We start from the raw sequence: 16,533 nt of genomic DNA, 5'->3' as shown, positions 1-16,533 counted from the left end.
ACCCTGAAGACCAACGTCCTCCTGATCAGACCTGATCAGGACAAACAATCAATAAAGCTGTGTTCACACACGTCTGTTCACACCAGGCAGCGAATCAGAGGCACCGACTTCACTGCTGTACTCAAATATTGATTAAGGGAATCAGTTATTAATCGAAGAAACTCAGAGGTGAAAAGAGGAAGCGGCACGTTGGGAACATGGCGAAGAGGCTGCGCGTGATCGACGACTTGAAAGGGGGGGGGGGGGGGGGGGAGACCCTGCCAATAATGGAGGAGAGTGCTGAGCGGAGCAGAACCAGAGCAGCACAACTGTTGATCTATGGAGCACAAACTGCAACCATTTGTCTACGTTCTGCTTTGCTGATCACCGAGGGAGTGTGTGTGTGTGTGTGTGTGTGTCTGTGTGGTCCAGCTAAGAATGAGGGATGGAGAGGTGGTGGTGTTGGGAGGTATAAAGGTGAACGTGTTTGTGAAGACAAGAGCTGTGTGTGTTTTTGTACTTGCTATATGTTGGGTTGTCAAAATCCTCATTCTACTATCGAAGTGAGGACATTTGTGGGAGTGAGGACATCTTGGCTGGTCCTCACAGGGCTGTTTGAGGGCCAGAAACGGGTTTAGGGTCGAGTTGGTGGCTGGGCAAGCGTTAAGTCCTCACAAAGATAGGAAACAGATGTGTGTGTGTGTGAGTGGTTGTAATGGGATTCTACCGCCAATGTCAGCCCCTCCCTGCAGGGAACGGTAACGTGCACGCTCAGGCCGGGCCACGTTGTGCCACAAGTGGGCTGGTTTTGTATCGGCAAGCCCAGAAATGTCGACGGGACCTTTGTGAGGATGTTTTATTTTTGTTCCGGCGAATCTTGCTGGCTCGGCCTTTCCATCGTGAGCCTTCACCACCTTCTGAGCCGAGGAAACAAGACAAAAACCGACTCCGGGGATTGTTAAAACGTTTGGGAAGGTTGTGGGAATCCCCTCGGAGGACCTGGTGGCTGCGAGGAAGACGAGGACACTGAGGACCAGAGTCGTCCCCTTTAGGGGGGGTCCCCGTGGTGCTGCGGGCCGGGACAATCTGACCTAATATCACCAAATATCCGACCCAAACCACGTCCACAGCGGCGTTCCCGAAGCTGCTGAACGGAAGCGGGAGACGTTAACTGGATCAGCGATGAATAAATGATCATGAGGTCGTCAGCGGGCGTCGCCGTGGAGATCTCAGTCAAGAGAGAGAACCAAGAGAGAGCAGAGTGTCTCCTGGACAAGAGCCAGTCAGTACACACTCTCTCACACACACACACACACACACACACACACACACACACACACAAGCTGTAACTTCACTCATTCAATTTTTCTTCAACGATCTTTGGTGATTGTTGGCGTTTCGCATTTACTGCAAATTCCATCCCACCGATTATTAATTTACAGACCTTGTGTGTGTGTGCGTGTGTGTGTGGGATCACCATGAAAACACACAGCTTTACGCCTCACATCGCTGCGGTGCAGCGAGGGATGATGGGAAAATGAGCCGCCAGTCATCACCTGCCAACGCCGTCTTTCTGATTGTGTGTTTAATACTCGCCACGCTGGAACCCGATTGGCCGTCTGAATGCTCGGTTGACTCGGACCAGAGTCCACAGACGGTGACGCCAGCGTCCACGGAAGGGGTCCCGGTCTGATGTGGCGGCCTTAAAAAAACCTGACCTGGGTCACAAATCCACGCCCCTATCCTGGGAACGTTGGCGGGAATGTGTCAGCGAGCCAGCGGTGATGTCAGCGTCGGGCCGTGCGTGTCAGGAGTCAGCTGACCCACATACACACACTCCTCTTTAATTCGCACCCATTGATTTCCAATTTTCAATTAATAACAGTAATTAGTGGCAGCGTTGCACCGCAGCACCGGTGACACACTTCACTCCCGGAACCGAGACCTCGCGTCGCTGCATCCCTTCGGCTCCTCCAGCTGCACAAACAATACTAACAAACAATACTAACAAACAATACTAATGACGCTGCCAAGACCTCTGGCTCGGCGGCGTCAGCGTCATTACGGCCGCTGCGTCCTCCGTCTTCCCGATCCTGCTAAATATCTGTGGCAGGAAGTGTTTGCCTGCGATTTCTGCTGCGGAACGATGTCTCCGTTACTGGTCGGCTGGATTTCCCCCTTTGTGGGACTTGTTTTTTCGCACCATAACGACATTTTAATGATCTCCTTTAACGCAAACTGGGGACCTGGATTTGAGTTGTGGTCTAATGGTTGTTGGCTCGCTGCCGTCCTCCCACCAACCCGCTGACATGGAGGATGTTGAGCGGTCCGCGACAGGCTGGGGGGGGGGGGGGGGCATTTAGCGGGTCCACCCACATCGTCATCACGCTAACATCAGTGATGTCGTCCGTAAAAGCCTCTATGGAAGCAACTAATGTTAAAAATACATTTAACGTTCGTTAAAGGTTTGAATGAACTTGGAGTCACAATGTGAAGCTTTGATGTCTATACAGTGGAATAATAATCTTTTCCTTTCCTTTGATGTCATAGAGGACATATTGTCCCGTTTCGTCCATCGAGCACGGTCTGAACTCCAGAGTGGCCTCAGAGAGTCCGTATTATCCTGAAGATGCTTCATGGAATCATCTGGGAACGGACAGCGGCCCTCAGTCTAACGTGGAGGTCACGCCTCCCACGTCCCTCTCGTCTCCACATCGGCGTCCATGAGGAAGGTCGAGACCGCTTGAAGTGCAAAACGGGCGGCGGCGAGTGGAAATAAAGAGCGCCGCAGATGTGCCGATTTCCTCCGAGCAAATGTAAAGCGGAAGGAGGAGACTGATGAATAATTCCAGACCATTCTCAAAGTCAAAGTGAAGTCCGAGGAGGAGGAGGAGGGGGGGGGGGGGGGGGGGGGGGAGGGGGAGGAGGGGGAGGAGAAGCCATTCTGCTGGTCACTGCAGCTGAGAGGAGGAGGTGGACCATAAACAAGTTAGTTTGGAAATTAATCAGAGGGAGCGAGCGAGAGAGAGATGGAGGGCAGGTCGGCAAACAGCCTGGAAACGGGAAAGTCGTTATATTCCTTAATGGGTTGTCTGTCATGAGGCTGGGCCGGTGTGGGCTCACGTGGCATTAGGAGGAAAATGGGTAATCAAAAGGTTTCCGAGGTGACGCGCTAGTCCATTTCCCTCTCTCTCCGCGACACGCAAGATTGATGGCACCCAGGGAAAGGCGCTCCGGATTTGATAGGGAAAAAAGAGCTTAAATGAGTTTACTGATGGCATCTGGACTCTCCAAATCTGCTAATGGAGCAGCTGGAGGAGAACTGGACAAAAAAGGCCGATTAAAAGCGGGACAGTAGTTATTTCAGCCATTAATCCGTTACAGTCCAGTCATGTTATCACCTCTCACTCCAGAAAAAGGCTGATCTGTCCGTGAGGCTGAAAAAAAGGGAAATGATGTCATTTTTGTCAGTCGGTGCTCCGTTAAAAGCCGCCAGAGGCAGTAATTGGACAGGAAGTGTCAGATTATCGGTGAGGATTACAGGAGAACCCAGCGGAGGAGCTCCAGCTGCTGTCTGAGCTCCACCTCTGTGGCCTCCTCCTTTCAAAGATCTGCTGGCGACAGACTCTCGCCTCCGTGTCGAGATGGCGAGATGACCTCCGGATTTATGATCCAGAGTGGCGGAGAGGACAAAGATGCTGCTGCTGGAACGTTCTGAGCAGCGTGATCGTGGAGGACATCAGCTGTTCCTCTGTGTCGCTACGCCATCAATAATTAGCTTTAGCGACACAATCTGGCACCTCGGTGAGCAACTTCCTGTCCTGGTGGGAGCGCTAACTAACAGAAGTGAGTTTAGAGACGCACAAAATTGTGTTTTTTTAATACAGTCGCCTGAATTTGAACCCATAGCGTTAGTTCAGGCTTTTGATGCCATGGCAACAAGGTTATTGGACATTAGCACAAAGCTCCAGATTCTAATTAACATCAGAATAAAGGGTCCAGAGACCCTCACAAACATCATCCAAGGTGAATAAACAATATTTTCTTCAATTCACAAATCAAATAAGTAAAAAAGGAGCTGAAATTAGACTCCAGCGGTCAATATTAACAGGAAGTTCTTACAGGTTAGTTAATAAACACAGGATGTTTGGAACATGGAGTCCAACTCAGGTGACTCCCTCCAAACTGAGTTTTCTGCATATTCAGACCGGCAGGTTCCTCCAAAAGCTCCTGCAGGACGTTCAGGAGCCGGGAACAGCAGCTGGACGGAGACTTGCTGACACGGAGGAATCGGCATTTGCTTTTTATGCGACGCGCGTCGCGTCAGTCGCACCTGAGACGGAGCCCCAGACAAAAAGAAGAGATCGGAGGGGAGCTCCAAGAAGCTGTTTGCATCACCAAGCTCGCGCTGAAGTTACATATTCCATCAACAGACAGAGCGTTTGACTTTCCTGGCAGCGCTAAATGTCTAAAATATTACTCAGTAGAGAAAAAGCTCGCTGACATTTCAAGATTCGGCTTTTCAGTAGGAGCGTGGCTCTGGAACCTGTTGCTCTCTGTAATTAAACGAACTTCAGGAACGCTGAAGGAATCATTTTTCTCTGTCTGCAGATGGAAAAAGGCCTCTTGCAGCTTCACCCATGACCACAGCTGGACACCGACGTAGCGGGAGAGCGCTGCAGCCAATCAGCCCTCAGGAGCCGCGGTGGAATTTGATTAAAAGTTTGCTGTAAATTAATTTCGACCAAACACAGAGGGCATGCTGATAGGCTGCTAATTGGAGCTGGCAGAAGGGCAACACGCACTTGTCAGTCAGAGAGCGCGTGTGTGATTGGACACGTCGCACAACATCCAACCGCAAACTTCTTCTCGGTCTCATTTCAGCCTGATCAAATGATTCTTAGTTTAGTTTTGAGGTTACAAATCAGCGAACTGCTAATATTCTGCTAGCATGACCGTCGGAGCGTTAGCAGCGACGAGCTAACACAGCACACGTATGTCGATGCCAGCGCGCTTCTCCCACAGAAACGCTGCGTTCCCTTCATCGCCAGACTGCCCTTAAAGCCCCCAGTGCGTCAGCTTTGACTCTCCATGGAAACGCAATGGTGTGCTGAACTAAGCCTGACGGGTAATGACGGATACGTGCCGTCGTAAAGTGCCAGTCTTCTGCTGAATTGAGAGGGGGGGGGGGGGGTGAGAGGTAGACAACACTCCGAGGACAGGCTGACTAATGGCTGCTGACCCTGCACTCACCCCCCCCCCCCCACTATGACACGAGGCAACAGGTATAAGCTGCCGACAGAAGTGGATGCTAATGACGAGCGGTGGGAGCCTGGAGCCGAGCGGAGTCAGGCGGAACGCGGTTAGGAACAAAAAACCCACGTCAGAACTGAAAAGTTCCGAGCAAATTATTCCGAAGCACTCTTGTGCCACTAATAACAGAGTGACGTCGTGTTTTGACAGCTAGTTAGCGCAACTCCAAACTCAAAAACCTGTTTCAGCGTGAGTGAAACAAGGGTTTTTTGGGCTAAAAGAACCTCTCAGGAGCAGGTCTTGTTATTCAGGCACGGCTGAATTTTTCATGTGCTCGTAGCGTCTGGGTGGGGGGGGTGAAAAGGTTCCCCGTGACATCTCATTAACCTCGCAGCCTGTAGCTGCAGTGGATTGTGGGATTGAGAATGGATGACCGCGCCCGTTCCCAGCTCTCTAATCTAGCATGTTCATATCTTCTGGAGAAAATAATGAGCTGTATTTACAGCGCCTCAGCAGAATTAGCATCACGTAACATCTGCTGAGCTCGGTCCAGCTCCTTGGCACCACATGAACCCAGTGAGCCCGCGAGCGCGCGACCGCCAGGTAAGACAGGAGGGCCAAGAATATCACTTTCTTGGAACCAACAGCTCTGAAATATTCCAAGAAAACTGGACTTTTGACTGAAATAAGAGGGAAAACCTGTTATAGCTACTAGGGTTTTTACTATACGTGCGACCACACATGCACGCTCGCACTTCACCAGTGAATCTTCACACACAACGTCCCTCTTTCATCCATATGTTACAGCTGTCTGTGATTAAAGACCAAAGAGAGGCCGAACTTTCTGTTTTTCTGTAATAACACAAAAAGAACTATTACCAACTGAGCGTCTTTGTGTCTTTTAGAGAGTTTGAACTCTGACTTTGTGTGATAACGCCGAATTAAATCTGGGGAGGTTCTGGCGGGGACGTTTAATTACAACAGAAGTAATCTGCAGGAAAGGCCACGGCGAACACAGTTCACAGGCTCTGCTTTCTTCTCTCTCACGTCGGCCTATCTGCTCCTACTCGCGGCTCAATTCCTGGTTTCCACCAGCGAATTACCTTTGAGCGACCTCCACTTTGTTCCTGCTCGTCTCTCCCCATGAAGGAGTGACCTTCTGTCTCGCTGTAGGAGGGGGAGGACCGCGTCACGCCACTTCCAGCATCTGCCCCCAATACGACCCACAAGGGTGAGAAGTTCTTTCACGCCAACACAGGAGGTAAAGCAGATGTGGAGAAGAAGGGGGGCGGGGCTTCAACAGCTCCCCCCACACGGGAGCGGCGTGAAGGTAGCCACTGAAATCAAGTCTCGCCATAAAATGGCTAATATTCTAGCTTTAAACTGAACCGCAGGGAGAGAAGAGTCCCTGCATGCAACATCTGGACAGCTGTTCCTCATGGGAATTCCATGGAGATGTTGCACTGGCCTCTGGTCTGGTTCCGCCTGGGCCACCTCTCATCTGCTGCTTTTTCATTAAATGAGTCTAACGTTATCTCGCAGCGCTCAATGTGGCCGACTGATGTGCTGAGAGGACGCAGAGGCAGCTGCAGCCCAGCAGATGTGGAGCTGCAGCCCAGCAGATGTGGAGCTGCAGCCCAGCAGCTGCTGCTGCTGCTGCTGCTGCTGCTGCTTCAGCACAGGGGTCTGATGCATCAGAGCAGAACTTTCAGATAAATTAATAATAAATTGTAATTACTCTGTTTTGGGAAGGTTTTAAGAGCATCGGTGTTCCAGTGAAATCTATTTTCTGCGGTTAAATTCAGCCATCGGAGGACATGAATAATAAAAAATGATAAAAGTTTCCTTTATCCTCACAAAAAGGCTGGTTCACCCAACTCGCCAGAGCATCTGTGGTTTCCGTGGCAACAAATGGAGACCTGTGTTGGATTCATCACTCGTGACAGAAACAGAAGGAAGGCAGCAGCAGAGAGGAGAATCAGAGGTGTAATCATTAAATATCTCTTATTAAACGCAAAATCCACAACTTTGTGGCAACTAAAACACATTTTATCTGCTAAATTGTGGAGGCCAGAGCAACGCAGCAGTTCAACAGTTCACCCGACTGACTTAAACTTCATTAATCAGCTCGTCTGAAGCTGCGGAAATCGAAAAAAAAACCCTAAAAACAGCGTTTATCACAATGATTTTCATCCTAAAGTGTCGATGTAGCACCTTCGCTCTCTTTAATTCCGTTAAGAATCTCAACGCCGCCTCTCTGCGTCGCTCTCTGCCTTCATCGCTCCATCTTCATCACCATCTTTACATGCTAATTAGCTTCGTCATTTCCTACTTATCTCCCACTTTCCTCTCCATCCACACTACTCTTGAGGGCTCCGTCTCTTTGGTTTCGTCCTTGTGCTCGTCACACCTTCGCTGGCAAAGCAACAAAGTTGTTGAGCTCAGGTGGAGTTTGGAGATGAAGGTGAGGAAGAACCTTAACCTTGTCAATCTGGTTAGCTGTGGCTGAGGACAGCTGGGAGGACCACGGCCAGTTCTGTCCCTCCTCGGCTCTAGAACTTCATCCCCTGCTGACCTGACGTCCAGTTTCAGCTCTTAAAGCTTTAATCTACATGAGACAACACGTCTCAGGCGTCAGATATTAGACAAGGCAGGAACGTTCAAACATGCTGCCGGCACCTGAAGGCATCGTCAGGCATCACAGCTGCTCGCTCATCCCTCGTTCTGGCGTCCCCCCAGCCTGCTTCCCTCAGCCGCGGCTGTTTCCTGGTGACTGGGACGGAGAATTCACCGGAAACACCAGTTCAACGACAACACACGGGGTTATTTCAAGTTTGTTCTTTTTCCTCTTCCTGCAGACAGATGGTTGAAAACAGCTCGAGAGCCGCGATGGATCATTTTTTTCTCCATCCCTGCAGCTGTCGTCCACAGATCAGAGCGAGCAGAGCTCCGCTCGCCCCCCCCCCCCCCCCCCACCCCCACCCCTCCCCCGAGGGTCGAGATGAGCACTGACAGAGAGCCGTGAATGAACAAAACCGACGTCGGCGAAGATGCTGAAGGCGAGTCCGTACTCACCGCTGGAGCAGTCCAGCGCCCCCCAACCCGGTTCACACTGGCAGGTCTCGGGCGAAACGCACCGTCCGTGGACACACTCTTCAGTGCAGAGAGCTGAGGAAGAGGAGAGACATTTTCTTTCAGATTTCAGGATCGTTTTGTTTCATTTAACCTTCAGTTGACCTTCAGTTAACCTGGGGAGTTTCTGTATGTGTGGAAACAAACCTGAGCATAAAAAGAGGATTAAATCCCCCCTGAAACATTCTGTATTTTATGGTTGTTTTGTTGTTTTAGAGTCCAGAAAAAGCGGACTGAATCGCCAATGTTAGCTTGGTTTAGCATTAAAGACATTTGTGATGAAACGCTGCCACACATGTTTCCTGTTAACTAGATATATTCTTTCTTTTTAAACCTGTTAAATTCTATGAAAAAAGACGCAGGTGAACTGACTTGTCCCGTTCCTATAAAAGCACCAATCAGCAGGAAGGACGCCGAGCCAATTATGAGACGCGCGGCGCTCATTTGCAGCCAAACCTCGACAACAAAGCCAGAACTTTGTGGATATGGAGCGAAGCGGAGTTCAGGCGGGAACTACGGGAATGAGTTCAGCGTTCCGGAGCGGAAACACAGAAGCGTTCTGCCGCTCGAATCAATTAAGACACAGGCGACGTGCAGAGCGACGAGCGAACGGCAGAAGACAAAAGACGTCAGACAGGAGAGAAGATCTGCGGCTGCCCGTCCCCTCGGGGCTTCGTGCTCCTGACAGACCAACACTGCTGACATTGTGGACAGCGGTGATCATGAGACAGTCAGACGCAGGCGTACAGCTACCGGCGCTGTTCCTCGGAATACCAGGTCAAAGGGGCAGAAAAAGCAGATCACAAGTCAACAAAACGAGATGTTTATCCAAAACATCAAGAACAGGAACGGGTGAGACAAAACCTGTACAGAAGAGAGACGTCGAAGACAACGAAGACATCAATCGGACAGGAGGACTGAGACACAGGCGACACAGGCGACACAGGCGACACAGGCGACACAGGCGACACAGGCGACACAGGCGACACAGGCGACACAGGCGACACAGGCGACACAGGCGAGGTTAATCGAGACTCAGGGGAGGAGGGCGGACACACGGGGGGGGGGGCAGCAGGAAGTCCAGTGCCAGAGCTCCAGTCTGAGGCTGCTTCCTGTGTTGGTTCCTGTCTGATGTCCACGTCCAGCTATTGTGGGACAGTGGTGGCAGACGCCACACGTCCTGGTGATTACATCACCGAGAGGCTTCGGCTCTCAGGGGAGGACGTGTCCTCTCTGAGGACTCCATCTTTGACTCGTCCTTATTCCTGCTCGGTGGACCCCTCAGAAGAGGAGCCTGAGCTTCCTGCCCCGCGGCGAGATCACTGCGGTGCCGACGCGGCGCTGCAGCAGAGCGCTGGCGGGGGACGGGCCCACGGCTCGGGGACCTCGCCGCCCCGCCGTCACAGAACCCGCCCGACGCCTCCGCCCGCATCAGCCAGCGTGCGAGAACAAAGGGACGCCACATTAATGAGGACTTCTTCCGCTTCCAGCGGGACGTGCGGCACCAGCTCGCCGTAATCCCGCGTCAGGCGCCCGAGGGAGCCAAGCTAGCAGCGTGTCGCGTTTAATCCGCAAAGTGCTGAGGTTGGAGGTGGAGCGCGTCCAGGAGCTAGCCCGGCCCCGGCTAAGGAGCTTTTATGGCCCGGCGTAGCCACAGAGGGGCCATACTGCGTAAATTTATAGTGTGTTAACATTTTACAGCTTTTTGTGGCGCGTGACGCAGGAATCCGCCGGCTTGGCAGCGAACGGCGAGCGAAGATTTAGAGCGCGGGAGATGTTTCTCCCAGCGATACCGGAGCTCTCCTCACAGGAAGTGATATTTCACTTTGATCTGAACTAAAAACCCAACATCAAGCAATTATTACAGCAATAATTTAGCATCGTCGGGGTTCAGGTCCGACGATTTAAATGTTTAATTGAACCCGTCGCGATAACGGCGGTTATTAATGTGGAGAACTTCAACTCCACTCAACGCGGGACGTTTTGGATGCGTTAGGAAGCCGCTTCTTAACCAGATGGTTGATGCATTATTTGTGAAATGGTGTGAATAATTGTTGAGGAAAGAAAACGCGTCCTCCAACCGGTTCGGCTAAATAAATCATTCCTGCTTATTATTCCAACTGCTCTGACCGTCTGACAGGACGCAGAGGAACATCTCCGACGCGGAGTTCGGAACTTCTCTCTGTCCGCAGGCTCCAAACCTGGAATCTGGACTTTCTGCACTGGCAGCAACAGTTCCTTCATGGTTTTAGCTTCACAGGCCTCCTGGTATCAGCCCGACCGTCACTATGCACACGGCTACTAGGTGGCGGAAATGAAGATGGCAGTAAGATGAACAGCAGCTTTGTGCCTGATCAACCAGGACATTTTAAACTGGAACTTTAGCTATTTTTTTAGGGAATCTGTCATAAACTGTCAGGATTCCCAGTATCACCGCTATTCACCATCGTGTGACAGCGGACAATAAAAGTGGTGAAATGAGGTTCAGTCGGGAGCCTTAAAAAGATCTTACCTGGAGGATAGCAGATTAATATTTAAACGAGTGTTTCATCAGGTGGATGTAGCGGAATTAGTGACCGGAGGGATGACAAAGGCGAAGGAAGACAGAGCAGATATTATATTAAGTGATGAGTTCCAGCCTGGACCCCCCGAAGTGACCCTGAACACCAGAACCTGACGTCTGCATCTGAGTCCACGCTCAGCTCATCCTGGGCTGACGGGATTATAACAGAGACGTAGAGGGAACGAACAAGATGAACAACCTTTAGCCTCAAGAGCATTAGCATCAATACGGTAAAAGATTCAAGCAAGCTAATCTTAGCAGAGATTCGGTGAAATCCCAAAGTTGGTTGTTTTGTTCTTGCTGTTTCGGTCAAGAATATATTGAGACAATCATTATACGATTATGTTTAAAATTACTATATAAACTACAGTATATTCAGCTGTGTTTAGTTTTCCCTGATGATGAGCGACATTTTCACATTTAACAGGAGGGAAAGTGTTATTTTTAAATGTGCTTAAATTATTTTAATCTAAACAAGAAGGTAACCCGCCTTTTAAACACGGGGGCACACACACACACGCGCGCACACCTACATCCGTCTTTCTGTTGGGGAGGGAAATCTTTCAATTAGCTCAAAACATGTACATCTCGGAACAAAAGAGCTGTCTGAAGATGTTAGCATTAGCCAGTGGCTCCACACAGTGAAGAATTAGCTCGAAGCTATGAAGCTAAAGTGTGCACAGACACACACACACACACACACACACACAGAAACACACACCGAATCGAGGTTATTTGTCTCACTCCCGCAGGAGAATCTAATAAAGTTGTTTACGAGCAGATGTTGAATAAAGACACACAATACAAGCATCTCCCCCCACCTCTGCCCCCCCCCTCCCTCCCCCAGGCAGACCTATTCACTTCCCCTCTTCAAGAAGAAAAAGAAGTGCTGCCCTATAGAATTTACCATGTCGGCCGGATAATTGATTTCTTGTGCTTGATCAACGAGTCCCAGCAGAGAAACTGGTTTTCTGACCCTCAGACGGTTTCATATCGAAGTTTGGGACACGAAAGGACCGCCGTAAATCTTCGACTGTTGCTTCGCAACATTTTGATCTGAATGTTCGGCTCCTGAGGCGAGATCTCAGCTTCTCAAAAGTCTGGCGTTATTCAGAAAAGGCATCATTAATTACTCTTTATCTGTTTGACAAAACTGCTTCTGTGATCTGATTGGATGAGAGGTCCTCAGATCTCACTGAGATCCAAAACAAGCGCGGCGGGCCAACAAACGTGGGCGTTCAAGGTGCTTCTGCTCAACAAGAACGCAACAGGAGGGGCACAAAGGAGCACGTTAAAAAGGCGGCTTAGATAATTAAAACTCAATTTTTTCCCCGGAGTCCTCTCAAAAAATCACACAATTAATCCTAAAACATAAGCCCCAAACAGGATCTATTTTTAATTTATAGAATTTAAAAAAAAAAAAAATCAAGCTTAAAGCCAGAATCACAATGTGGTTTTGATCCAGAACAACAAAACCCAGCTAACTATAGCATCAAATGCTAATTAACGGTATGCTGATACCTGATAAACTGACTATAAATGCGATTGTCGGGGACGGCGCGTGAATCACGTGACCAGGCCGCCACATTCCTGCGATGGAATGGTTTTGATCCCGGTCCGACTGAACGCCCGCGTCCATCAGAAGTTCCATCTGAGTCCGTCTCTAAGAGGATCAGTGGGACGTCCCCAAAATATCTGCTGGAAAAGTTTTGAACACAAAGTCTGAGTGATCCGATAACGACCCTCCGGGCAGTTTCTGTGTTCGGGACACATCTGAGGGGGCAAAAACCCACATTTTGTTAATTTCAAAGCGCCGCGTGGTGAAACTTAAGAGAGCCGATTGATCCGACTTTGACAGTCGGAGCAGCAGCGAACGATAACTGGGAGGTTTGAGTGACCAGATAACGACCGCCGTCGCCATCGGCTCGCTTTAACAAGGCCGTTAACTGTGACATCGAGTGGAAGAAGGAGAAAATAACAGTGTCGGTGACAGAAAAACACGGCGACGATGGTGATTCATCGGCCCGAGGTTGTCGCTTCATCTGAGAGAAGCTCTTTTATTTTTTTCGTTGAAACAAACGAACGAGGACAACTCACGAACGCAGAGGTTTCCGCTTTCATAGAAGCCGGGGCAGCACTGAGAGCGCCGCCGGTACATGGTCCTCACGCCTCTCCTGTACGCCGTCTTGTAGCTGATCCTGCAAACACGGGGAGACAGAATCAAAATCCGTTCTTTTTCCCTCCCTTTTGGGAGGATTTATCGATCACGTTTGAGGTTGCGACAACGTTTCCGGCGGAGCGGATAAAACTCTCCAGGCCGCCGCGCTCCACGCCCTCTTCTCTGTCGCTCGACGACGAAGAGGAGCAGAGTTTAACATTTACGGCGTCCGTCCATCCAAGGACGCTAATGTTGTCGGACGTTCCGACGTTAAGATCAATGACTCAGCTCTTAGCTGGAGGAGCTAAACCGGCGCCTATAAAGCTTAATGCGGTCCATTAAAGCTGAAACGACGACAGTTGCTCATCAAAATGACCACATCGGGCGAGTTGGGGAGCTCGCCATGGTGACGGACGGCCTCTGAGCAACTAGGAGAAGGTGGAGTCTCCTGATGCTGCACCCGAGGCGCGGCGGCTAACGGCCCGGGAGGGCCCGCGAACATGGGTCAGATGACCCGGGTGAAGGACTCTCCGCCTGTCGTGTCCTACAGTTCCTCAGCAGAACCGAGGCTGGACGCCACTAGCGTTAGCGTTAGCCGCGGCGCACGACTGGCAACCAACCTGTCAGTGGAAAGGTTTCAAGAACCCACCTGTGTCTGGTGCATTTGAACCAGTTGAGGATGTCGGTGCAGCGGGTGTAGTAAACCTGGTCGAACGGGTGAGCGTACGACTCCTGAACGGTGACGGCATAGCTGCGGAAAACACAGCAGATTATTTCAGAGAGAAACCCGCACCTTCCAGAAACAGCCGTCGGTTTATTGATAACGAATCACAAACAATAATAAAGAGTGTCAAATTGTAACGGGGAGAGTTTGGTGAACAGTTGCAGCGACAGGGCATCAGAACAGCACCGCAGGTGGTTAGACCGGCCGTTACTACGGTTACGACAGGATGTGCAGACAGAACAGGACAAAAGTGCTCGGTGACAACAAACAGTAACACGAGACGCCGTCCACCTGAAACGGGAGCTGGTTTGGTGAGGAGTGAAGCTGCTCCTCTTCCCCCTCCTTCTCCTCCACCCCCCTCCTCTTCCTCCACCACCTCCTTCTCCTCTTCCTCCCCTCCTCCTCTTCCTCCTCTTCCTCTTCCTCCTCCTTCTCCTCCACCCCCTCCTCCTCCTTCTCCTCCTCCACCTTGTCCCCCTCCTCCTCCTCCTCTTCCTCCTCTTCCTCCTCCTCCACCTCCTTCTCCTCTTCCTCCCCCTCTTCCTCATCCCCCCTCCTCCACCTCCCCTCCACCCCTCCTCCTCTTCCTCCTCCTCCATCTCCTTCTCCTCTTCCACGCCCTCCTCCTCTTCCTCACCCCCCCTCCTCTTCCTCCTCCCCCCCTCCTCCTCCTCCTCCTTCTCCTCCTCTTCCTCCTCCACCTCCTCCCCCTCCTCTTCCTCCTCCACCTCCTTCTTGTCTTCCACCCCCTCCTCCTCTTCCTCCTCCTCCTTCTCCTCCTCTCCCTCCTCTTCCTCCTCCTCCACCTCCCCCCCTCCTCCCCCTCTCTTCCACCCCCTCCTCCTCTTCCTCTTCCTCCTCCACCTCCTTCTCCTCTTCCTCCTCCCCCCTCCTCCTCTTCCTCCTCCTCTCCCTCCTCTTCCTCCCCCTCCCACCTCCTCCTCCTCCTTCTCCTCCTCTCCCTCCTCTTCCTCCTCCTCCACCTCCCCCCCTCCTCCCCCTCTCTTCCACCCCCTCCTCCTCTTCCTCCTCCACCTCCTTCTCCTCTTCCCCCTCCTCCTCCTCCTTCTCCTCCTCTCCCTCCCCCCTCCTCCTCTTCCTCTTCCTCCTCCACCTCCTTCTCCTCTTCCTCCTCCCCCTCCTCCTCTTCCTCCTCCTCTCCCTCCTCTTCCTCCCCCTCCCACCTCCTCCTCCTCCTTCTCCTCCTCTCCTCCTCTTCCTCTTCCTCTTCCTCCACCTCCTCCCCCTCCCCCCCCTCCTCCTCTTCCTCTTCCTCCTCCACCTCCTTCTCCTCTTCCTCCTCCCCCTCCTCCTCTTCCTCTTCCTCCTCCTCCCCCTCCTCTTCCTCCCCCCTCCTCTCCCTCCTCTTCCTCCTCCACCTTCTTCTCCTCCTCCTCTCCCTCCTCTCCCTCCTCCTCCACCTCCTCCCCCTCCCCCCCCTCCTCCTCTTCCTCCTCCACCTCCTCTTCCTCCTCCTCTCCCTCCTCCCCCCCCCTCCTTCCCCCCCCACTCCTCCTCCTCCTCCTCATCACAGTCAGAGCTGGCCTCCCTTCTCCCCGGTGATTGATCAGAGCGTCTCTGCAGAGATCAACCTGAGCTTTTACTCTCTGAGTGCTGCGACCACTCAGGCGCTCACATTAGCATCGGTCTGAGTCATGTCCTCGCCGTGTAGCCCCGCCCCCTCTGAGTATTGGCAAACCCTCAGCCTTGATTTGCAGCAGAAGAGTCCATTAGTTCACTGCAGCAGCCAGCAGACTGTTGCTATTTCACCCGCAATGATCCAAGACGGGGACGGGGACGGGGACGGGGACGGGGACGGGGACGGGGACGGGGACGGGGACGGGACTGACCTCTCCCAGTGGCTGCACACGTTGGGGTCGTCCGGGTTGAGGGGCGCCACCAATGAGATGAAGCCAAAGATGAGGAGCCACAGCAAGGGCCCGCTGGACATCATTGTCCTCTTCCCTCCGTCCTACAGGGGACAGAAACAGCACAATTCAGATGGTAAAAGACGGTGGCTGTCCCCCTATCGGGACCCCCGTCACCCAGATTCCGCCTGGTGGGTTTGTCTGGACTGAAATCCTGCAGGTTCTTATCTCCACAGAGCTCGTTTCAGCATAAAAACCTTAAAATGTTACTCATATATTGTCAAATTCACTGGACAGATCAGTAATTGACGCTAGTCCCCCTCGTTGTCACGGGTGTGTGAGCGGCAGGGGGAATTCTGGCTGGGATCAACCCAGGCGGTGGGGGGGGGGGGGGGGAGACGCAGAGGTAAACACGAGTTCAACCCTACAGCTGTAACCTGTTTGCAGAGACCGACACGCTGTAGATTTGCACCGTCAACCTCGGCCCCGTCCAGAGCTGCAGGATTAGGGAGGGAGGGAGGAAGATCCAGAGAAGCAAAAACGGACCCCCTTTATTTATCACACACACACACACACACACACACACACACACACACACACACACACAGAAATAACGCGTTGCTTTACCCAAAGGTTAGCGGTAGCGGCTGGAGGAGCATCTGAGCATCTGATGGTGTTTTTCATTTCTTCAAAGAGAAATTTTCATCTGTCAGGTTTGAACGTCAGCAGGTGGAAACGTCCACGGCGAAGCGGCGGAGCGGCGGCCACCAGCGGCAGACGACCACGGTGGAGGAAGATCTCAGCAGATGTCCTCCGCTGAGACCACGGAGGAGCAGTTGTGCATTAATGGTGAAGA

General features: G+C 51.9%; 1 protein-coding gene across 5 annotated transcripts in view; it reads right to left on the bottom strand.

Annotated features, from left to right (window-relative positions):
* The window catches only part of LOC101075314 (multiple epidermal growth factor-like domains protein 11), a 49,674-nt gene that overhangs the window by 18,675 nt on the left and 14,466 nt on the right, over positions 1-16,533 (bottom strand). For all 5 annotated transcript variants that reach the window (XM_029846522.1, XM_029846521.1, XM_029846523.1 and 2 more), the window contains exons 3-6: positions 15,660-15,781; positions 13,735-13,836; positions 13,025-13,125; positions 8,308-8,400 (exon numbers count right to left, since the gene is read on the bottom strand). In XM_029846522.1, the coding sequence (XP_029702382.1) occupies positions 8,308-8,400; positions 13,025-13,125; positions 13,735-13,836; positions 15,660-15,781 (418 nt within the window). The remainder of the gene's footprint in view (positions 1-8,307; positions 8,401-13,024; positions 13,126-13,734; positions 13,837-15,659; positions 15,782-16,533) is intronic.

The sequence above is a fragment of the Takifugu rubripes genome, chromosome 13 (genome assembly GCF_901000725.2).
Source record: "Takifugu rubripes chromosome 13, fTakRub1.2, whole genome shotgun sequence".
NCBI classification, from domain to species: domain Eukaryota; kingdom Metazoa; phylum Chordata; class Actinopteri; order Tetraodontiformes; family Tetraodontidae; genus Takifugu; species Takifugu rubripes.
Note: the sequence above shows the minus strand (reverse complement) of the source record. Positions and strands in the feature narration are given on the sequence as shown.